At 44.4% G+C, this 25,028-nt stretch overlaps 1 protein-coding gene across 1 annotated transcript; it reads left to right on the top strand.

The window, feature by feature from the left end:
- The first annotated feature begins 793 nt into the window (after positions 1-793).
- Positions 794-24,648, top strand: LOC141201421 (uncharacterized). The gene is made up of 8 exons (XM_073663409.1): positions 794-864; positions 9,130-9,226; positions 18,577-18,726; positions 18,856-19,032; positions 19,116-19,239; positions 19,323-19,420; positions 19,619-19,709; positions 23,271-24,648. Exons 3-8 carry the CDS (start codon positions 18,649-18,651, stop codon positions 24,194-24,196), a joined length of 1,494 nt encoding a protein of 497 aa, XP_073519510.1. The 5' UTR covers positions 794-864; positions 9,130-9,226; positions 18,577-18,648; the 3' UTR covers positions 24,197-24,648.
- The last annotated feature ends 380 nt before the right edge of the window (positions 24,649-25,028 follow it).

Genomic DNA, 25,028 nt, shown 5'->3' with positions numbered 1-25,028 from the left:
TCCGCTCCGTACGCCTCGTACACGCGCGGCTCGGCTCCGTACGCCTCGTACACGCGCGGCTCGGCTCCGTACGCCTCGTACACGCGCGGCTCGGCTCCGTACGCCTCGTACACGCGCGGCTCGGCTCCGTACGCCTCGTACACGCGCGGCTCGGCTCCGTACGCCTCGTACACGCGCGGCTCGGCTCCGTACGCCTCGTACACGCGCGGCTCGGCTCCGTACGCCTCGTACACGCGCGGCTCGGCTCCGTACGCCTCGTACACGCGCGGCTCCGCTCCGTACATCTCATACATGCGCGGCTCCGCTCCGTACGCCTCGTACACACGCGGCTCCGCTCCGTACACCTCGTACACACGCGGCTCCGCTCCGTACACCTCGTACACGCGCGGCTCCGCTCCGTACGCCTCGCACACGCGTGGCTCCGCTCCGTACACCTCGTACACACGCGGCTCTGCTCCGTACACCTCGTACACACACGGCTCTGCTCCGTACACCTCGTACACGTGCGGCTCTGCTCCGTACACCTCGTACACGCGCGGCTCTGCTCCGTACACCTCGTACACACGCGGCTCTGCTCCGTACACCTCGTACACACACGGCTCTGCTCCGTACACCTCGTACACACACGGCTCTGCTCCGTACACCTCGTACACACGCGGCTCTGCTACATCCACACTGTAAACCCCTCCTGACCCCACACATAAACTTCAGCTCATCCAGCACCATGACAACCAGCACAGCAGAGTCCTGCATCCACTGAGGCCCCTGATCATGTGACCCCTGACTCCTCCCCTCCTGTGACCTCATCACAGCTCCTGTGCGCACAGAGCAGCCATATATGTGGTGGCGGCTCTGCAGGTGGAGGTATGTGGAGACCCCCATTACTGGGCGCAGGGGGCATTAACCCCTTCAGCACGGAGGCTCTTTTGGGGTCTTGTGTTGCCCATTTATAAGAATCATAAGGTTTTTGTTCTGTTTCCTGTAATAGATACATACGACCCAACTATGGAGACAGGAAGGGAGGAAACGTATTGTTCTCATAGTACAGGACCCCTTTACTGGCCCACAGTGTAATGCCCCCATTATTCCCCTTATGCAGGATGTATGATGCCCCCACACAGTGTAATGCCCCCATTATGCCCCTTATGCAGGATGTATGATGCCCCCCACACAGTGTAATGCCCCCATTATGCTCCTTATGCAGGATGTATGATGCCCCCATTATGCCCCTTATGCAGAATGTATGATGCCCCCCACAGTGTAATGCCCCTTATGCAGGATGTATGATGCCCCCACACCATGTAATACCACCATTATACCCTTTATGCAGTATGTATGATGCCCCCACAGTGTAATGCCCCCTCATTATGCTCCTTATGCAGGATGTATGATGCCCCCACACAGTGTAGTGCCCCCATTATGCCCCTTATGCAGGATGTATGATGCCCCCACACAGTGTAATGCCCCCATTATGCCCCTTATGCAGGATGTATGATGCCCCCCACACAGTGTAATGCCCCCATTATGCTCCTTATGCAGGATGTATGATGCCCCCATTATGCCCCTTATGCAGGATGTATGATGCCCCCCACAGTGTAATGCCCCCATTATGCCCCTTATGCAGTATGTATGATACCCCCCACAGTGTAATGCCCCCATTATGCCCCTTATGCAGGATGTATGATGCCCACACAGTGTAATGCCCCCCTTATGCAGGATGTATGATGCCCCCACACCATGTAATACCACCATTATACCCTTTATGCAGTATGTATGATGCCCCCACAGTGTAATGCCCCCTCATTATGCTCCTTATGCAGGATGTATGATGCCCCCACACAGTGTAGTGCCCCCATTATGCCCCTTATGCAGGATGTATGATGCCCCCACACAGTGTAATGCCCCCATTATGCCCCTTATGCAGGATGTATGATGCCCCCACACAGTGTAATGCCCCCATTATGCCCCTTATGCAGGATGTATGATGCCCCCACACAGTGTAATGCCCCCATTATGCCCCTTGTGCAGGATGTATGATGCCCCCACACAGTGTAATGCCCCCATTATACCCCTTATGCAGGATGTATGATGCCCCCACAGTGTAATGCCCCCATTATGCCCCTTATGCAGGATGTATGATGCCCCCACACAGTGTAATGCCCCCATTATGCCCCTTGTGCAGGATGTATGATGCCCCCACACAGTGTAATGCCCCCATTATACCCCTTATGCAGGATGTATGATGCCCCCACAGTGTAATGCCCCCATTATGCCCCTTATGCAGGATGTATGATGCCCCCACACAGTATAATGCCCCCATTATGCCCCTGTAATCAGGTGACTGGATACAACGCACAGACATACACAATGTGGGAGTAACAAATATAATTATTTATGTCCCTGATATGGGGGAAATGTTATAACTATAGCAACCGTGAATAATGCAGAACAGGGAGATTACAAGGTGAAATCTAGAATATCAGATATACAATGAATTCTCCAGCTCACTCTAACTGTAATCACAGCCTCTGACCGTATGTTACTTTAGCTATTGACAAGGGTGATGGTCCCGACAAATAAATATATATATATTTACACACACACACGTTCATTTTTTTCTCAGTAAAGTACACTCTAACCCCATCTTGACTGAAAAAAATGTAGAAATTTTTGCAAATTTATTAAAAAAGAAAAACTGAAATATCACATGGTCATAAGTATTCAGACCCTTTTCTCAGTATTGAGTAGAAGCATCCTTTTGAGCTAGTACAGCCGTGACTCTTCTTGGGATTGATGCAACAAGTTTTTCACACCTGGATTTGGGGATCCTCTGCCATTCTTCCTTGCAAAAAAGAAGCAAGACAAAAATATATCTCATACCCTACCATAATTATATATAAATGTAAAGCAAAATTGCATAATAAATATAGGGTACTTAGTGAACTATTTTTGATCAAAAAAAGTATACAAGCCGTCCCACCAGCGGCAAGGTGACCCTAAATTGGGACGGTACCTATACTGCCTATATTAAAAACCTTACTGTATATCAAAGTTGAAGTAATGCATATAAAAGGGTAGACAAATAGGACCGGGTCCCAACTCCAGACCACCTAGGCCCGTGGTAAGCTACCCGGTCCTTTTTGTCTACCCTTTTATATGCATTACTTCAACTTTGATATACAGTAAGGTTTTTAATATAGGCAGTATAGGTACCGTCCCAATTTAGGGTCACCTTGCCGCTGGTGGGACGGCTTGTATACTTTTTTTGATCAAAAATAGTTCACTAAGTACCCTATATTTATTATGCAATTTTGCTTTACATTTATATATAATTATGGTAGAGTATGAAATATATTTTTGTCTTGCTTCTTTTTTGCTAGTGTGAACATGCCTCTGTTTCTTGTATGTCTGCCATCTTAGACCTCAGTTCACATTGTCTGGTTTTTTGACTTGTTTGCATTCTGTGCAATTTAAGGGTGTGGCATGCCCTTTGTTGAGCTGATTGGTATATATGTAGCTTACCACGGGCCTAGGTGGTCTGGAGTTGGGACCCGGTCCTATTTGTCTACCCTTTTATATGCATTACTTCAACTTTGATATACAGTAAGGTTTTTAATATAGGCAGTATAGGTACCGTCCCAATTTAGGGTCACCTTGCCGCTGGTGGGACGGCTTGTATACTTTTTTTGATCAAAAATAGTTCACTAAGTACCCTATATTTATTATGCAATTTTGCTTTACATTTATATATAATTATGGTAGGGTATGAGATATATTTTTGTCTTGCTTCTTTTTTGCTAGTGTGAACATGCCTCTGTTTCTTGTATGTCTGCCATCTTAGACCTCAGTTCACATTGTCTGGTTTTTTGACTTGTTTGCATTCTGTGCAATTTAAGGGTGTGGCATGCCCTTTGTTGAGCTGATTGGTATATATGTAGCTTACCACGGGCCTAGGTGGTCTGGAGTTGGGACCCGGTCCTATTTGTCTACCCTTTTATATGCATTACTTCAACTTTGATATACAGTAAGGTTTTTAATATAGGCAGTATAGGTACCGTCCCAATTTAGGGTCACCTTGCCGCTGGTGGGACGGCTTGTATACTTTTTTTGATCAAAAATAGTTCACTAAGTACCCTATATTTATTATGCAATTTTGCTTTACATTTATATATAATTATGGTAGGGTATGAGATATATTTTTGTCTTGCTTCTTTTTTGCTAGTGTGAACATGCCTCTGTTTCTTGTATGTCTGCCATCTTAGACCTCAGTTCACATTGTCTGGTTTTTTGACTTGTTTGCATTCTGTGCAATTTAAGGGTGTGGCATGCCCTTTGTTGAGCTGATTGGTATATATGTAGCTTACCACGGGCCTAGGTGGTCTGGAGTTGGGACCCGGTCCTATTTGTCTACCCTTTTATATGCATTACTTCAACTTTGATATACAGTAAGGTTTTTAATATAGGCAGTATAGGTACCGTCCCAATTTAGGGTCACCTTGCCGCTGGTGGGACGGCTTGTATACTTTTTTTGATCAAAAATAGTTCACTAAGTACCCTATATTTATTATGCAATTTTGCTTTACATTTATATATAATTATGGTAGGGTATGAGATATATTTTTGTCTTGCTTCTTTTTTGCTAGTGTGAACATGCCTCTGTTTCTTGTATGTCTGCCATCTTAGACCTCAGTTCACATTGTCTGGTTTTTTGACTTGTTTGCATTCTGTGCAATTTAAGGGTGTGGCATGCCCTTTGTTGAGCTGATTGGTATATATGTAGCTTACCACGGGCCTAGGTGGTCTGGAGTTGGGACCCGGTCCTATTTGTCTACCCTTTTATATGCATTACTTCAACTTTGATATACAGTAAGGTTTTTAATATAGGCAGTATAGGTACCGTCCCAATTTAGGGTCACCTTGCCGCTGGTGGGACGGCTTGTATACTTTTTTTGATCAAAAATAGTTCACTAAGTACCCTATATTTATTATGCAATTTTGCTTTACATTTATATATAATTATGGTAGGGTATGAGATATATTTTTGTCTTGCTTCTTTTTTGCTAGTGTGAACATGCCTCTGTTTCTTGTATGTCTGCCATCTTAGACCTCAGTTCACATTGTCTGGTTTTTTGACTTGTTTGCATTCTGTGCAATTTAAGGGTGTGGCATGCCCTTTGTTGAGCTGATTGGTATATATGTAGCTTACCACGGGCCTAGGTGGTCTGGAGTTGGGACCCGGTCCTATTTGTCTACCCTTTTATATGCATTACTTCAACTTTGATATACAGTAAGGTTTTTAATATAGGCAGTATAGGTACCGTCCCAATTTAGGGTCACCTTGCCGCTGGTGGGACGGCTTGTATACTTTTTTTGATCAAAAATAGTTCACTAAGTACCCTATATTTATTATGCAATTTTGCTTTACATTTATATATAATTATGGTAGGGTATGAGATATATTTTTGTCTTGCTTCTTTTTTGCTAGTGTGAACATGCCTCTGTTTCTTGTATGTCTGCCATCTTAGACCTCAGTTCACATTGTCTGGTTTTTTGACTTGTTTGCATTCTGTGCAATTTAAGGGTGTGGCATGCCCTTTGTTGAGCTGATTGGTATATATGTAGCTTACCACGGGCCTAGGTGGTCTGGAGTTGGGACCCGGTCCTATTTGTCTACCCTTTTATATGCATTACTTCAACTTTGATATACAGTAAGGTTTTTAATATAGGCAGTATAGGTACCGTCCCAATTTAGGGTCACCTTGCCGCTGGTGGGACGGCTTGTATACTTTTTTTGATCAAAAATAGTTCACTAAGTACCCTATATTTATTATGCAATTTTGCTTTACATTTATATATAATTATGGTAGGGTATGAGATATATTTTTGTCTTGCTTCTTTTTTGCTAGTGTGAACATGCCTCTGTTTCTTGTATGTCTGCCATCTTAGACCTCAGTTCACATTGTCTGGTTTTTTGACTTGTTTGCATTCTGTGCAATTTAAGGGTGTGGCATGCCCTTTGTTGAGCTGATTGGTATATATGTAGCTTACCACGGGCCTAGGTGGTCTGGAGTTGGGACCCGGTCCTATTTGTCTACCCTTTTATATGCATTACTTCAACTTTGATATACAGTAAGGTTTTTAATATAGGCAGTATAGGTACCGTCCCAATTTAGGGTCACCTTGCCGCTGGTGGGACGGCTTGTATACTTTTTTTGATCAAAAATAGTTCACTAAGTACCCTATATTTATTATGCAATTTTGCTTTACATTTATATATAATTATGGTAGGGTATGAGATATATTTTTGTCTTGCTTCTTTTTTGCTAGTGTGAACATGCCTCTGTTTCTTGTATGTCTGCCATCTTAGACCTCAGTTCACATTGTCTGTTTTTTTGCCATTCTTCCTTGCAGATCCGCTCCAGTTTCGTCAGGTTGGATGGTGAACGTTGGTGGACAGCCATTTTCAGGTCTCTCCAGAGATGCTCAAATGGGTTTAGGTCAGGGCTCTGGCTGGGCCAGTCAAGAATGGTCGCAGAGTTGTTCTGAAGCCACTGCTTTGTTGTTTTAGCTGTGTGCTTAGGGTCATTGTCTTGTTGGAAAGTGAACCTTCGGCCAAGTCTGAGGTCCAGAGCACTCTGGAAGAGGTTTTCATCCAGAATATCTCTGTATTTGGCCGCATGCATGTTTCCTTCAATTGCAACCAGTCGTCCTGTCCCTGCAGCTGAAAAACACCCCCATAGCATGATGCTGCCACCACCATGTTTCACTGTTGGGATTGTATTGGGCAGGTGATGAGCAGTGCCTGGTTTTCTCCACACATACCTCTTAGAATTATCACCAAAAAGTTCTATCTTAGTCTCAGACCAGAGAATCCTATTTCTCATAGTCTGGCAGTCCTTCATGTGTTTTTGAGCAAACTCTATGCAGGCTTTCATATGTCTTACACTGAGGAGAGGATCCGTCGGGCCACTCTGCCATAAAGGCCCGACTGGTGGAGGGCTGCATTGATAGACTTTGTGGAACTTTTTCCCATCTCCCTACTGCATCTCTGGAACTCGGCACAGTGATCTTGGGGTTCTTCTTTACCTCTCTCACCAAGGCTCAGTTTGGCTGGATGGCAAGGTCTAGGAAGACTTCTGGTGGTCCCAAACTTCTTCCATTTAAGGAATATGGAGGCCACTGTGCTCTTAGGAACCTTGAGTATTGCATAAATTCTTTTGTAACCTTGGCCAGGTCTGTTCCTTGCCACAATTCTGTCTCTGAGCTCCTTGGGCAGTTCCTTTGAGCTCATGATTCTCATTTGGTCTGACATGCACTGTGAGGTCTTATATAGACAGGTGTGTGCCTTTCCAAATCAAGTCCTATCAGTTTAATTAAACACTGCTGGACTCCAATGAAGGAGTAGAACCATCTCAAGGAGGATCACAAGGAAATGGACAGCATGTGACTTAAATATGATTTTCTGAGCAGAGGGTCTGAATACTTATGACCATGTCATATTTTAGTTTTTCTTTTTTAATAAATTTGCAAAAATTTCTACATTTTTGGGGTTTTTTTCAGTCAAGATGGGGTGAAGATTGTACTTTAATGAGAAAAAAAATAAACTTTTTAGTATTTACCAAATAGCTGCAATGAAACAAAGAGTGAAAAGTTTAAAGGGGTCTGAATACTTTCTGTACCCACTGTATATAATATTTTCCCAGCGGGGGTTTCCGGTTCTTCCCCATAGGATGCAAGTCCTCCTGACAAAGTTTATCAAGGCTCGCTGGGCCGCCATCACTTCAACCAGCCTTGCCCTGCTTGTTGTAGTAGCCTGGACCAACCCCTGTAGCATACGTCAGTGCTGGAAGCAGCAGCCTGGCTCACTTGCGCCTCCCACTCTTCACTGTAGCCGTATACTCCCGAGAGGAATCTCTTCGCGGATCTTCGGTGCTTATCCAACTGTGGGCATACCCGAAGTACTGGGGTCTAGTTCTCTGGCCTTGACTGGCGTAGCTGCGACTTCGGCTCTTGATCGGCGCAGGTCTGGTTCTTGGGCTTTAGCTAGCATAGACTGGATTCTGGGACTCATCTGGCACCGGCCGGGTTCTGCTACCCGGCGCACCACAACGCGCTGCCTTGGGTTTTACCACGGCCTGGTTCCTCAGCTTCAGATTCCCCTGCACATATCGTGCTCGATTCTTTGCTTGGCAACAAATCTGCTACCATTTTGGGGAGCTGGCCTTTTATGTCAAGAAACTGGATCATCAAAGTCACCTTACCTGGTGAACCATCTAGACTCCTTCCTGAAACTCGATCTCTTCCAATTGGTTCTGGAGGGTTCCGCTTGGACGACAGATGGCAGTCTTCTTCTACAAATGCTGCATAACACTGAGGATTTTCTCTTTTTATGGCGCACAATCTTACACTTCTTATGCAGTATGTATGATGCCCCTCACACAGTATAATGTTCCTACAGTACTGCCATCTCTCATACAAAAGATAATATTTCAACAGTTCCACCATCCTCCGCACACACAGTATGTTTCCACTGTACCACCATCCCTCACACACATTATAATATTCCCACTGTACCACCATTCCCACCACACACAGTATAATGTTCCCACAGTACTAGCATTCCCCTAGCACAAAGTTTAATGTTCCCACAATACCACCATCCTTCCATGCACATTATAATGTTTCCAGAGGACTGCCATCCCCCACTAACAGTATAATGTTCCCACAGTACCACCATTCCCACCACACACGGTATAATGTTCCCACAGTACCACCATCCTTCCATGCACATTATAATGTTTCCAGAGGACTGCCATCCCTCACTAACAGTGTAATGTTCCCACAGTACTGCCACCTCCCCACACACAGTAAAATTTTCCCACAGTACTGCCTCCTACATACACAATATGGTACTATCTACCCCATGGCTAATTAATAAATACTTACTTAGCCCCATTTTTGTTGCAGATGCTAATAAACCCAGGACCTATGAGATATTTACGTATTACCAAATTACCGTAGGGGTAAATAAACCCTAATTAAAGGATTAAAAGCAATAAAACATTAATTATCTTTAAAAGTGGTAGATCAATTTAAAATTTCGCCATATTATCTCCACTATGACTGCAGGAAGAAAGAGCAAGAAGCTGTTAAGATTTTGGACATAGAAGTGGCCAATTTATTGGTGCCTATTGGACCTATGGTGCTAAAGCAAAGGCTTTAAAAGGTAAGTGACTCCATTTTTTATTGCATTATAACTAGTGTTGAGCGATACCTTCCGATATCGGGAAATATCGGATCGGATTGGATCGGACCGATACCCAAAAAGTATCGAATATCGCCAATTCCGATACCGGAAACCAATGCAAGTCAATGGGACAGAAATATCGGAATGAAAATAAACCCTTTCTTTCCTTGTAGGTTAATTCTACATGAAGGAAAACAACTAAGAATAATGTAGAATGTATTGGGGGAGGTTGGGGAGACAATAAAGGCATAGAGGTTTAGCCCAATCAAATGGAATAGCAGGAATTAATATTTTTTTTTAAGACGTTCTGAGTTACGGAAATATTGACTATGTTAAGTATTTTTATATTTTGTCAGATATTTATGTTTCACTACTTCCATGCTCTTCACCTTCTTTTTTACTTCTCCCACACTTTCTCCTTCATCATCCTCAGCATCAGCATCTTTTTCATCAACTTCTTCACCTTCTTCATCTTCTTCTTCACCTTCTTTTTATTATTCTTTTTTTTTACATTCTTCATATTCTTCTTATTCAACTATTATTCTTCTTCATATTCTACTTCATCTTCATCATATTCTTATTTGTGACAGGCATTCCTGTAGTTATCTATAAAAGTTTGAACATTACACCTTTCGTTCTGCTTGTCACAAAAGATTTACAACAGGATTTGTCCGCGTTCAGTTTGGCCTGCAGCAGCAGGTCTTTTCCAGGGGCACCACGAGGAGGAACGGACTCACCCCCATACACTGCTTAGTCATCTTCTGCTTATAATTTCGATATTATCTTTTGCTCTGATTTTTAGTCTTATGCTTAATGTTCTTCCGCTTTTTGTTCTCCAGCTTCTTGTACTTCTGCTTCTTGGTTTTCTGTCTCTTGTTCTTCTGTATCTTGGTGGTTGTCTTCTTCTTCTTTGTCCTCTTGTTCAACTTCTTCAGGGTCATCTTCTTGGTCTTCTTCGGGGTAGTCTTCAGGGTCGTCGTCTTCGGGGTCCTTGTCTTCTTCGGGTTGGTCTTCGGGGTCCTCGTCTTCGGGGTCCTCGTCTTCGGGGTCCTCGTCTTCGGGGTCCTCGTCTTCGGGGTCCTCGTCTTCGGGGTCCTCGTCTTCAGGGTCCTCGTCTTCAGGGTCCTCGTCTTCGGGGTCCTCGTCTTCTTCGGGGAGGTCTTCAGGGTCCTCGTCAGGGAGATCCAGAGTGATTACCAAGAACCATTTCAAAAAACTTGAACTTGGGAAATGTAGCAGAAGGTACAAGAAGGCTGAGGAACTACCGAGGACCAGCTGACGGTACTGGAACCCGGATGGGTAGTAGAAGGTACAAGAGCAAATGGAACTAACGAGGACCAGCTGACGGTACTGGAACCCGGATGGGTAGCAGAAGGTACAAGAGCCAATGGAACTACCGAAGACCAGCTGACGGTACTGGAACTCGGTTACTAAGCCGGAGGTACTTGTGCCAGAAAGCACTACGAAGGACCAGCAGACGTTGGTGGAACTTGGATACCGAGAAGGAGGCACCTAAGCCAAAGGCACTGCCGAGAACCAACTGACGGTACTGGAACCCGGATGGGTAGTAGAAGGTACCAAAGCAAATGGAACTAACGAGGACCAGCTGACGGTACTGGAACCCGGATGGGTAGCAGAAGGTACAAGAGCCAATGGAACTTCCGAAGACCAGCTGACGGTACTGGAACTCTGTTACTAAGCAGGAGGTACCTGTGCCAGAAAGCACTACCAAGGACCAGCAGACGTTGGTGAAACTTGGATACCGAGAAGGAGGCACCTAAGCCAAAGGCACTGCCGAGAACCAGCTGACGGTACTGGAACCCGGATGAGTAGCAGAAGGTACCCATGTAAAAAAAAGTTTCAAGGCCGCGAGCTGGCCGCAGTTACCAAAACCCACAGTCCTACAGGGGGTGCTTGTCCTATTGGCACTATGGAACCAGCCTTCATTGCCAGATCCCGCAACCCACATAGGAGTCACCTAAACTGCAGGCACCATAGAGTCGGCTAACCCGACCGCAACAGGACAACGCATTGGAGGCAAAGTGACGTTGACACTACCCAGAAACAGCTGGCGTGCTGGAACCAGGCTGGGCAGGAGGGAGTACCCGTGCCGAAGACACTGTTGGGAAACAGCTGGCGGTGCTGGAACCCAGGGTAAATACTAAAAACAGAGTGGAGCCAGAGGCGTAATTGGAGCAACTTTAAAATCTGTAGTAGTGTGAATGTGGACAGAGCAGGAGAAATTGCCGGACACACAGCTAGGGATCAGCTGACGTTACTGAACCCCAATAACACTGGAGCAAGCGTTGACTGTGCAGACGGCACTTCTGAGCAGTAACTAGCGGTATTGGAGCCCAGGGTAAATACTAGAAACAGAGGAGCCAGAGGTGTAATTGGAGCAAGTTTTAAATCAGTAGTACAGTGGATGTGGAAAAAGCAGGAGAATTTGCCGGACACACAGCTGGGGATCAGCTGACGTTACTGAACCCCAATAACACTGGAGCAAGCGTTGACTGTGCAGACGGCACTTCTGAGCAGCAACTAGCGGTATTGGAGCCCAGGGTAAATACTAAAAACAGAGGAGCGAGAGGTGTAATTGGAGCAAGTTTTAAATCAGTAGTACAGTGGATGTGGACAAAGCAGGAGAATTTGCCGGACACACAGCTGGGGATCAGCTGACGTTACTGAACCCCAATAACACTGGAGCAAGTGTTGACTGTGCAGACGGCACTTCTGAGCGCCAACTGGCGGTGTTGGAGCTCAGGGATTACAGTTCAGGTGGTAGAAACATGAACACAACAGGAGACCTGGATACTGTTGCCAACCAATTATTTATTCTGGAAGAGGACTGGCAAATTCATGAGAGATCCAGGCCTTGTTCATTTTGAGAAAAGTAAGCCGGTCAACTTTATCGGACGATAGTCGCATGCGACGGTCTGTTAGTACACCACCTGCGGCACTAAAGACGCGTTCCGATAATACACTAGCAGCAGGGCAAGCTAGCACCTCCAATGCATACTGACTAAGCTCTGGCCATGTATTCAGCTTACAGACCCAAAACTTGAAGGGAGAAGAGCCGTCTGGGAGTACACTGAGAGGGCAAGACATGTAGTCTGTCACCATCTGACGGAAACGTTGCCTCCTGCTGACTGGAGCCGTCTATGATGGTGTAGACATTTGTGGAGGTGGGGACACAAAACTTTGCCACATTTGGCCATACTGGTCTTGCCTTGTGCTGAGGCGCTGCTTCTGCTCCCTCTTTGTGCAGAGCTTCCTCCACTGCCTCGACGCACTGAGCTGCTTTGTAAAGCACTAGCAGCACTGCTCTCGGTTGGAATGGAGAACATGATGGAATGCACCAGTGGGTCTTGGTACTCCCGCATTTTACGCTCCCGGTTCAACGGTGTTATGAGGCTTTGTAAGTTGTCCCGGTAGCGAGGATCTAGGAGGGTGGACACCCAATAATCAGCCGTGTTGAGAATGTGGGCGATGCGGCGGTCGTTTCTCAGGCACTGCAGACTGCCAACTGGCCAAGAAACGCTGTCCCCTGCTTGAGGCATGATCTCTGCCTGCTCTGCATCACCCCACCCTCGCTCTAGATACTGACTACTAGAGCATTGTGTACCTCCCTCCTCTGGACAGATGTCTTCCTCATCCATTGACTCCTCCTCATCCTCCTCACAAAGTGTCCCCTGCCTAGGTCTTTGTGAGGAACCACGTTGCGCAGACTGTAGAGAATCAGATGGCATTTGTGACTCCTCATCCTCCACCTCTTCCAAAACCTTGTCCCTTAGTGCTTGCAGTGTTTTTTCAAGCAGGCAGATAAGGGGGATAGTCATGCTGACTAGTGCATCATCTGCACTCGCCATCCGCGTGGAATAATCGAAGGCACGCAAAACGTGGCAAATGTCCTTCATAGAGGCCCACTCAGTGGTGGTGAAGTGTGAACGGCGCGCACTGCGACTTGTTTGCGCCTGCTGCAGCTGGTATTCCATTACTGCTGCCTGCTGCTCACACAACCTCTCCAACATATGTAACGTTGAATTCCACCTGGTGGGTAGGTTACATATGATGCGATGTTCCGGAAGACGTAATCGGCGCTGCAGAGCTGCAATGCGTGATCTTGCGTTGCTAGAACGCCGCAAGTGAGCGCACTCTATGCGGACCTTGTGAAGCAGTGCATCAAGATCCGGATAGTCCCTCAAAAAACTCTGCACGACCAAGTTGAGCACAGGTGCCAGACATGGGATGTGAGTGAGGTTGCCTAGGCCCAGAGCTGCCACCAGATTTCGGCCATTGTCACACACTACCATGCCTGGCTGGAGATTCGCTGGCACAAACCACACGTCGCTGTGCTGCTTGATGGCATTCCAGAGCTCCTGCGCTGTGTGGCTTCGATTCCCAAAATAAATTAATTTTAATACGGCCTGTTGACGTTTGGCCACGGCTGTGCTCATATCGGTCATCATAACAGGTAACCGTTCACGGGTCGATGTGGAGGTAGACCGTGATGGCTCCTGCAGCGCTGATTCAGAGGAACTGGAGTATGAGGAGGAGTCAATGTGTACAGACTGGATTCCTGCAATCCTTGGAGTTGGCAGAACACGTACAGCGCCACTCTCAAGATCTGTACCCGGCTCCACAACATTTACCCAATGGGCAGTGAGGGAAAGGTATCGTCCCTGTCCATGCTTACTGGTCCATGCATCGGTGGTCAGGTGGACCTTGCTACTGACGGCATTTTGTAGCGCATGTTTAATTTCTCCCTCCACATGATGTTGCAGGGCAGGGACGGCTTGCCTGCTGAAATAAAAGCGGCTGGGTACGTTGTATTGTGGGACTGCCAATGCCATAAAGTTACGGAAGGTGTCAGTCTCCACCAGCCTGAATGATAGCATTTCAAGGGCCAGTAGTTTAGCAATGCCAGCATTCAGAGCCTGTGCTCGGGGGTGGTTTGCCGAGTATGAGCGCCTTTTCTCCCATGCCTGTGCTAACGATGGCTGTAGACTGGCCTGGGAGTGTGAGGATAACTGGGAAAGTGGTGCTGTGGGTGGAATTACACTGTGTCTCTGTACAACAGTGCCAGAGATTCTTCCATGGCGATCCTGTGAGGAAGCCGAACCAGCTGTGTGTGAGCTGGAGGAAGAGGCTACAACACGAGCTGAAGAGGTGGTAGGTGGCGCTGTAGGTTGGCCTAGGTCTTCAGTGTGTTTTTGTAACTCCACCATGTGCTTAGTCCGCACATGTTTCCACATATTTGTGGTATTGAGGTTGCTGACACTTTTCCCTCTTTTCACCTTCTGATTACACAGCTTGCATTTGACAAAGCAAATGTCATCTGCAACTGTGTCAAAAAAGGACCAGGCACTGCAAGTCTTGGGAGCGCCCGCTTTGGATTTTGGAAGAGCCATGCTCCTAATGGGTGCCTAAGTGGAGGCTACAGGCAACCAAGTCTGCCCCCTCCCTCTCCCTCCTTTTTGGGCTGTTCGGGGAATCTCTTCCTCAGAGCTGCTCCCACCACCTTCCTGTCCCTCACACCATGATGGGTCAAGGACCTCATCATCTACACCACCCTTTTCAAACAACTGCTTCTCCTGGGTAGTCTCGACAGCACAGTACGCACCAGAAAGTGGCACCTGAGTCTCATCATCAGATGCGTACTGAGGTGTGCTGCTGACCATAGGCACTGGCCCACCCGCCTCTTCAGATTCAGAGAGACAAAACGGTTGCGCATCATTGCATACTACCTCTTCTTCAAATTCTCGAATTCTGCTTGGCTGGCTCCCTCTTTACAAGCCAAGAGATTCAGAGAACAGAAGTAGAGATGGCTCCTGTCCAGGGCTCTCTGACTGCCTGGGCAATTTGGCAGGTGGTGAAGAGACAGATGGGTGCTCTTCAGTGCTCAGGACCTGAGAGGATCTGGAACTAATTTTAGTCGATGCGTTAGCTGCCATCCATCCGACAACGGCTTCAATTTGGTCCTCCAGTGGGGTTCGGCTAGCTCCTACAAAGCTGCGCATAAAGGACTGTTCCCTGGTAAAACTGGGGGATGCTGAGTCACTGGTGCCCGCAGCAGGCACAGAATCCCCACGTCTTCTCCCTGCAGGCACAGAATCCTCACGTCCTCTCCCTGCAGAAACTCCATGCCCACGACCACATGCCTTACTCCCTGCTTTCTTCATCTTAGTACTTTTCTGCCTATCTTTATCTGTGTACCAAGGGCTTAGTGTGCTTATTCCTGAACAGCTGCTAACAGGTATAAGAAACACTAATTTTATAAAGTGTGGACTAGACTTTAATAAGAGCTAATGTGGCCTACACAACTGTAAAGTTGAGTGTTTGGTGAACTTTATTTAGGTTTTTTTTTTTGTCACAAAAAGACACTGGATGTGCCCAAAGATGTAATACCGATAGTATCACAAACTTTTTGTAGCTATTACAATGTAGGAAGGTAACCTACAATGCAATAGATGAGGCTACAAAAAATAGGCTAATACTAATCTGGCTGGGGCTGCAGGGCACAATGCTGCAGAAAGGCTCCTCTATCTTCTCCTATATAGTGTGTTTGGAACCAATGTAGCTGAATACGGATGGAACCACCACACTAATGGGAGATATCAGGAAAAATTATGAATTGGCAAAAAAGGACAATGTATGAGGCAGTGACACACACTGAGTGCACTACAACCAGACGTGGCTGAAGCACACACTACAGGGTGAGCTGCACTCACACACACAGACCTTGCAGACAGCGGTGAACAGCACAGAGAACTGTGCACTAGCACTGCAAGGCACAGCGATTTATAAAGTAGCTTGGGTAAAGCAGAATAGACCAAATAGGTAGCTAAAACTGTCCCTCAGAACAACAGCGTCCTATCCCTAACTGAATTCACAGCAGAGTGAGCTCAAAATGGCGGCGGCGGCTTTTATAGTGCATCATGACATCATTTCAGCAGCCAATCACAGCCATGCCATTAGTTAAGATGCCTACATGCCTAACAGGATGTGCCCACACTTCTTAGGATCCTCATTGGCTGAATAAAATGAAAATGGCTCATTGCATTATGGGAACTTCCGATTCCGGTATACGATATTGCAAAAGTATCGGAATTCCGATACCGCGAATATTGGCCGATACCCGATATTTCAGTATCGGAATGCTCAACACTAATTATAACCCCAGCCCCCTGAGGAAGCCAGTCATCGAATGAACATAGAGAGTACTACTGAGAAGTTGTACCGATGGACCTCAGCCAGTGAGGTCCTGACAAATCAACTGGGAGCATAGAGTAGCTCTCAGGGGCCGTAGTGACACAAGGGATGATGGGCCTTCCCATAATGGTTTGCTGGACTGTTGTGGCTTGTAACAAAAGTTATATACTGCTACATGAAACCAGAAAGTTCCGGACTGCTTCTTCTGCATTATGCATTAATACGTTGCATTCAATCACGCAGTTAAATCTGCATGTGTTCATTGAACAATGCGGATTTACCACATCTAATACTTTCTATTGTGGAAATTTCTGTTTGCGGAGACTAGTGTCTCCACAACAGAAATTAACATGCTGTGGCTCGTAAACCCGCACCACCGGTGAGTTTACGCAACGTCAAATAGAAGCACCTTGGGCATGGGATTTCTATAAATCCCATCTACTGTGCTTGTAATGTGGAATGTAGCGTTTTATACGCAGCACAGGTGAGCTGCATCCAAAACTCTGCTATTCCTGATCGTGGGCACGTACCCTTGGACATTCTTCTTCCTCATTCATCTCCACATCATCTGGTCCAGACTTGCAGAATCAGGAGATATGAGTTCTCTATATACATATTTACTTCCTTTTGAGGTTGGGGGGTCCACATATAGCTATTGTTGTTATGGACGTGACTTACCTAACATTGCGCAGTGAATCTGTTTTCACTATAGTGACTGATATTTCTTGTTGATAAAACTGTAATATTTTTTTCACTTTAAACCTTTTTTTAAACAACACTGATTAGTGCGATCATACAACATACAAGCCTCTGATCGCTCCGGTGATGCACTGTACTACTGTAGTGCCGTGTATTATCCCTGCCTGTCAGTGTAATACTAATTACTCCATACACATGAGATAAGTGTTGCCTAAATGGTCATTTGGCAGACGGCTATCTCTCCCGACTCCCCCATACACACAAATATTCCAGCTTTCCTGTGGTCTGTATGAGAGAGTCGCCTCCGGACTCCTATAGCGGAGGATTATCTACAGGAAGAACAAACGAAATAGCCTCTGAAATTCAGGATGCCAGATCCTTCTCTGCCCTGACATTATATGTCGGTAGGCCCCAAATACATTGTATAGTCGACTAAACCCCACTGAAATCAGTGCTTTAATGCAACTTTAGTCTAATGTGTTTGGGGGTGTTAAAAGGTAACTTATTACTATTGAGTACTTGGGTGAGGAGGGGAATTGAGCCGAACTTTGTCAAACCTTCATAGATGCCATGTTTCCTTTTGACAGCAGCAAGTGGTTAAACTGCCAAGGTTTCTGTTGCAGCCGCACTTGTGCCATCCCTGCGGTGTACATCTATGTTCTGGTGCCCAAAAGAGTTATTTTTTTAAAAAAAAAAATGTTTAACTTCTTAAGAAATAACAATGGGCCTAATACGTTTTGCAAGTTTCTTTCTTTTTACAAGAATTGTTGGTGCCAGTTTTCTTTTGAAACATTTTAATATCTGATTTTTTTTCTGGTGTATTTCTTGTAATATAGGAAAGCCTAAGGCCATAAATAAACCCCATAAAAAACTGTATATGGAGACTTTGGTATCAAATAATTTCTGTCCGCGGTGTTTGTGCAAACAAAAAAGCTTTTATAAAAGCCTCAAACTTCTGTGTGTGAATCAGTGATGAGATCCAACATGGTAGAGCCCGGGGAAGACGGGAAACATTCATATAGACGGCTGGTGGTGATGTAGTCAGTGACAGACTTTGGCCAAAAATGTTTCTAGAGCTGTAGTAGAAATGAATATGTCGTCCTCACCATGAAATAATTATTTCTCATGTCACGTGTAATGAATATCTCCTGCAGTATTACTAATGCTGATTCCAGTGTCAGTAAATGAGACGACAATTAGTGTTATGGAAGATGAGTCTATGAGAAACATATTCAACTGGAGAGGAAGAAACTGCTTGCTGTCTGTGGCCTAAAATATATAGGTTTTATTAGTAGATGTAAAGAAGAAAACTGAATACTGTAAAATAATAAATCTCCTCAAATGTTTCCCTTATTATCTCCAGTAATTGTATTATTACACAGGCTTTTTATGTTACATTGTCTCATCTTCTTATTCAGGTTTCTACAATATCGGATCCTCTCAGTGAAGATCTTCTAGATAAGAGAATTTTCCTGATTTACCCATCAAAGATGGATATGGACAGAGACAAGCTGGCGGAGAGGATATTACACCTCACCCTAGACATCCTCTTCCGTCTTACTGGAGAGGTGAGAGATTCTGATGACGTCACATTACATCATTCTTATCTATGGGAATAACAGATGGACAGAACTGGATAGGTGAGGACTCTGGAAATGTCTGTAGTGAGATTTATTAATGAGTTTCTCCATTACCAGGATTACATAGTAGTGAAGACCTCTAGTGAGCGCTGTCAGGACCCTGTGTCTGAGGGATGGGGAAGACCCCTGAGCCCAATCACAAGGCCTCCACCTTACACCCTGATGCATGAGGACATCAATGACCAGAAGATCCTAGAACTCACCTACAAGATGATTGAGCTGCTGACTGGAGAGGTGACACTGCTGGGAATTCTGGGACATTATACAGTAATGCTATGAAGGGATCGGGGGGATGACGGTATCATTGTATGTGTCAGGTTCCTATAAGGTGTCAGAATGTCGCTGTCTATTTCTCCATGGAGGAGTGGGAGTATTTAGAAGGACACAAAGATCTGTACAAGGACGTCATGATGGAGGTTCCCCAGTGCCTCACATCGCCAGGTAATAAACAGGACTAAATACACATGGCCTATAATTATCTGTATATAAAGGATGAATTCAGTCCCTGTATGTGTTTCCTCCAGATCGATCCAGTAAGAGGACAACACCAGAGAGATGTCCCCATCCTCATCTTTCACAAGACTGTAAACAGGAAGACCCCAATGTTCCTCAGGATCATCAGGTAGATGGAGAGAAGGTGTCATGAGATCTCCCCTATGATGTGTAGACGGCTGTGAAGGTCTTGTGCTCAGTCTTGTTTTATCCACCAGGATTATATGTTTTATATTTCTGTAATGAGAACGGTTGAGATGGCAGGATTAAAGCTGATCATAGATGGGACTTCTCCATCTGTCTGTGACTTTTACAATATTTGTTTCAGGGTGAAGATCTGACCCATATTAATACTACAGAGACATATGTGAGAGGTGATGAGCGGTGTAAAGAGGAGATTCCTACAGATAACCATCCAGGTGAGTAGTAACCACTAAATGCAGAGAAGTCACAGAGTCTTCTCAGTCACCAGCTGTGGCTGCTCTATTGATAGTGCAGTCCGGTAGTATCACAATCGTGTGATCACCATTTTGCCGCTAGAGCATAACATTCTCCTCCATCCGAAAATGTTCAAATTACTTTGTGAATTGGGAAAGACCTTTTCTAGAGAACTTACAACCTGGAGGATCCACCTACCCCCTGGGATTAGGAGACGCTGTCCGTTACCTGCCCAGATCTGTAACAAAGCCAAATGACAGCGTACGTAGAATGTGCTGACACGTTAGAAAATCACTTGAAGAAAAATATTATGATGGGTCTGTAAGAGAAAGCGGAGGGTAATGATGGTGTTGGCTTCCTAGATCCCTGATATCTTATTGGATGAATCTACCTTCTCTCCCTTCTGTGCTGCTGAATGTGCTCATATGGTTCCTACAAGACCAGGTCCAGTCTTTCTGGACAAACTTCGCTTTTATGATCAACATTAAATGTGCAGTGAGGCCAAGTGTGAATTTCTGTACAATAACAACAGAGTTTCCCTTTATCTTGACTTTTCAAACCAATTAACTTCAAACAGGATCGTGATAAACTACATAAAAACATTACACCTGTGCCATGATATATCTCTAAGCTGTGCTTGGCTGAAGGCTGTAATATACATATATTCACGCCTGCAGAAGATGTGTTGGCATGGCTCGAGCCCTGGTTTCATGGATTCAATCCACATCATAAATTCCATTATGTTTTCAATCCTAAAGAATTCAGATTACTGCACAATCTCTCCTGAAATGGGGAGCTGTCACGAAAACACCAATTGGTCAGACCTTGCAGCTCTCTGGTGCCCCCTTATCCTGCTGATCAAACACGGTATTGACCGAGGATAAGCACGGGCTCAGCTGCTCTAATTTATGTCGACTATTGCGGCACGTGATGTGACAGGACGTATATATATACCACCAGTTCCTTCCAGGAATATATATATACCTCCGACCAGCCACCCTCAAACCACAATATCACATAAATACTGGTATACTGCCACCACCAATCGCTTAACAGGTGGATCGGGTACCCATTAGGTAACGTGAATTAGCGGGTGCTCGACATAGGACAAGAAGAACGAAGCTGGTAAATAATAATGATTTACTCCCGAAAGTGGGCAGTATTTACAAAAGATATACAAGATATTATAAAAGAGACAATGTACATATATGCATAAACAGTTATTAAAATAAAAGGGATAAGTAATAGCAAAACCTGTGCCACGTGGTGATGGTCTCAGATTCTGTGGGGGGACGGCTCCCCGGAAATTAGATGCGATTCTTCCACGCAGCATGGTGTGCATGCATCTGACGTCCCGGGGCAAGAATGACTTAAAAAATGGCCGTTCTGGTTTTTAGTAAAGGAGCCAAAACATTAGGAGACACCCATGGTGCTTACCTCACACGGGGGCTCGGCTTTGTGAACCCACCCAGCTGCAGAAGACCTAAAACTCCTTCAGATTTCATATCTTGGTGTGGGGGGGTCCCACATCCAAGATGGAGACATCATGTTTGCCCTCAACACTATTCATGAAGATGGATTTCAAATATGAAATCTCTATGATGCTCAGAAGCTCAGAACCCATTTCCCGGGCTTCCGGTGGTCTCCTAGTCACGAAAACCACACCATCACAATTGGAAAAAGTTGACGATCTCAAAAATGTGGTCCCTGTGTTTGTGACAGTCATGTGCATTATTAAAATCGACATTAAACGTTTGTACAGCTAAACAATAGGATTGGAGGGAAAAATCCAGGGTATACCAGTGCTTTTTCTGAGCTGAGGCTTTATGACGCTCTTAAAAATTCCTGAGGTTTGGGGGAAAAGCAACAGTGACTTCTATGTAAAACTCTTACAAATGGACAGGGGGGGTGGAGATTTGAGACAGCTCTCATTTTTTAAAACTATGACCAAAAATACATTTTGCCTGACAGGAGCACTAATACTTTCTCTACTCTTCTCATCAGGATTCATAGTAGCTCCAATGGTTCACCATAAATGACTGCAATTCCGGTTTAGTGTTGTAGTTCTCCCCTGATACATATATTGTTGTTGGGGATGTAACATATCTTTTATTCTGTCTTTTTTTACAGGTTCATTTTGTATGATAGTTTGAGTGTGGTGGAATCGGCCTGACTCACTTATGTGACTCTGTAACTCCCTCGTTGTCTTTAAAAGAAGGTCTCCATTATGTCTTCCCAATGCCCGAGGTCTAAATTTAAGACACCTCAGCTCTGCACTATTATGAAAAGTTCTCTTTAAATGTCTAATATTTCTTCTTGAAACTCATCTGACAGAAAATATTGTCCCTTACGATAGTTTAGATTGCTAAGAGCCACCGAGCCCCATACTCTTAATTACCCCAGAGAGGTTTCACCGCTAGTTACTTGTTTTTAACTGATGGAGACTGTTGAGTTTGATCATTTCAGTAGATGTGTTATTGTCTATAGTCACAGTTTTTGACTTCAGTGATCCTCTGATTTAACCTCTTCCTGCAGCCAGTTTTATGTTTCTAGTCAGGCTCCATTTTCACATCTGACGTGTGTCACTTTATGTGGAGATAACTTTGGAATTCTTCACAAAGGATAATAGGAAACAAATGGACCTTACAAATTATTTTCCAACTTCTCTTGAATTTGACAATACCCTATATACAGCTGTACACTACTGTCTGGGCACATGGCAGGTTAAGAAGGGAAGGAGCGACATTTAGCTATTAGGAATGCAGATCTTGCTGGAATAGTTCCCAGACACAATGTATTGGGGGCACTGTATGAACTGTATGGTCACCTGGCAGCTCAAAAGATGGCCACCACGAACAGGCTTGGTGCTATATAATCCATTTATCACCAGAGGAGATGGGACACACCATTTACAGATGCCTTAATATAATAAAATGACAGAAAACCAGAGCAGTAGAAATCACCATTAAGTAACTTCATTTTGAAAATTATAACCCTCAGTGAATTAACTATTGGTGCAGTGAATATTTTGACTCCACAATCACTTTCCAGAAATTAGCACGCAGTGGATGTTGGAGAGTGAAAATTACGCATTTGCCATTTTATTACCCAACACATAGTGCCCAGATTGTGCTCCAGCAGACACACACTGTAGATTAAGTGGGTTCTTCTCACTATAATAATGCCAAATACATGGTTGCTAAATATTGTTTAGGCACACTTCAAGGCTTAGAAGAAAGGGGGAGATTTGACTTTGGGAGACCGGATTTTGCTGCATTGGTTTATGGATGAGAAGACGTTTTTATTGATATTATTTTTGTCTACATAACATTGTTTGGTGGCTTCTTATTCCATATTTTGGAGACAGAATGAACAAACAGTTCAACATCACGCTCTACTGGTTCATCCTATGAGGTTTTCACGTTTCACTGTCATTCTGTCAATAACTTGCCATTTCTACAGACATTTAAGTAGAAATGTTCAAAAATATAAATTCAAGGATATTTCATTCAAAATTATTAATTGTTTTTTTTTCTTGGCAGATGACTGTACCAGGAGATCGGAGGGACAGGAGATTTTTAAATTGAATGATCTTGAGATCTTACAGGATACAATTGAAGTGAATGCCATTTCTCCGGATATACCATCATCCCTTCAAAGCAAAGATCTATCATCTAAGCCTATGGAACAGGTCCTGTCTTCTGATTCATTACCGACTATGAAGGAAAAAAATCAAAATAAAAAAATAAGCATTAAAAAACGAACTGCTCCTAAAGGAAAGAGGTCATTTTCACGTTCAGAAAATGGAAATAGTTTTACCCTCGAAAAATCTATTCTTAAGCATCAAAAAATACACACAGCAGACAATAGATTGCTTTGTTCCAAATGTGGCAGAAGTTTTAACCAGAAATCAGATTTTGTTGCGCACCAGCGAACTCACACAGCGGAGAAGCGTTTTTCATGTTCAGAATGTGGCAAATGTTTTAACCGGAAATCCACTTTGGTTGATCACCAGAGAACTCACACAGGAGAGAAGCCTTTTTCATGTTCAGAATGTGGCAAATGTTTTAACCAGAAATCAGCTTTGATTAAGCACCAGAGAACCCACACAGGGGAGAAGCCTTTTTCATGTTCAGAATGTGGGAAATGTTTTAACCGGAAATCCACTTTGGTTGATCACCAGAGAACTCACACAGGAGAGAAGCCTTTTTCATGTTCAGAATGTGGCAAATGTTTTAACAAGAAATCAGCTTTGATTAAGCACCAGAGAATTCACACAGGGGAGAAGCCTTTTTCGTGTTCAGAATGTGGGAAATGTTTTAACCATAAATCAGATTTGGTTAGTCACCAGAGAACCCACACAGGGGAGAACCCTTTTTCGTGTTCAGAATGTGGGAAAGGTTTTAACCAGAAATCAGCTTTGGATAGACACATGAGAACTCATACAGGGGAGAAGCCTTTTTCCTAATCTTTTTTTTTTTTTAATCCAATAAATTTTTATAGTTATTTTTTTATTAGTTTTTTTTTACAAACCAAGAAACCAGTACATACAGTAATAAAATAACATACCATAGAGATGACATACATGCATCTCTCCTATATATCCTTTCAGCTTGCCCATTACCGTCTGATAACTTGCAGTCACTATATCTTACAATTAACATTCCACATTCTTGAAATTTCTTATATAACCATAATATTGTAATAAACATTATAATCCTATACACTTCTAGGTGTGCTATATTACTGTTAAATATGAATTATGGATGCAAACCGCGTGCATTTTGAAGCTTTTTTTTGAAGCTTTTTTCACTGTTTTCAGAACATTAACAGTAAGAACATGGAAGAGTCCAGGAGCCATTTGGTGAGCTGCATATCCTGCTACATGTTCACAGACTTGCCAGTGGAAAAGCCAAACTTCACATGCCAGAAATGCAAGCTTGTGTCCCTGTTGGAGGAAAAGTTGCGAAATCTAGAAGAGAGGTTAACTACCTTGAAAATCATTAAGGAAGGTGAAGAGTTCTTAGACAGAGCAGAATTATCTCTTCATGATTCAGAAAGAGAAGAAATTCGAACTGCACCTGACGAAACAGAGGAATGGAAGCATGTGACCCAGAGAAGCAGGAGGATCGAGAGGCAGTCAGCACCCATACTGCTCAGGAACCAGTACCAGGCTCTCACGCAGGAGAACCATGAAGAAATACAGCAAAATAAGACTTTGCCAGCAATGAATAACCTTGTAAGCCCTCAGAATCCTCCTGGATGGAGAAAGAAGAATGTTGTGAAGAAAAAACGGAGAG

This window comes from Phyllobates terribilis, unplaced genomic scaffold (assembly GCF_046119375.1).
Source record: "Phyllobates terribilis strain yellow unplaced genomic scaffold, ASM4611937v1 Scaffold_115__1_contigs__length_5345438, whole genome shotgun sequence".
NCBI classification, from domain to species: Eukaryota; Metazoa; Chordata; class Amphibia; order Anura; family Dendrobatidae; genus Phyllobates; species Phyllobates terribilis.
The sequence above is the reverse complement of the archived record's forward strand: the minus strand, read 5'-3'. Positions and strand labels throughout refer to the sequence as shown.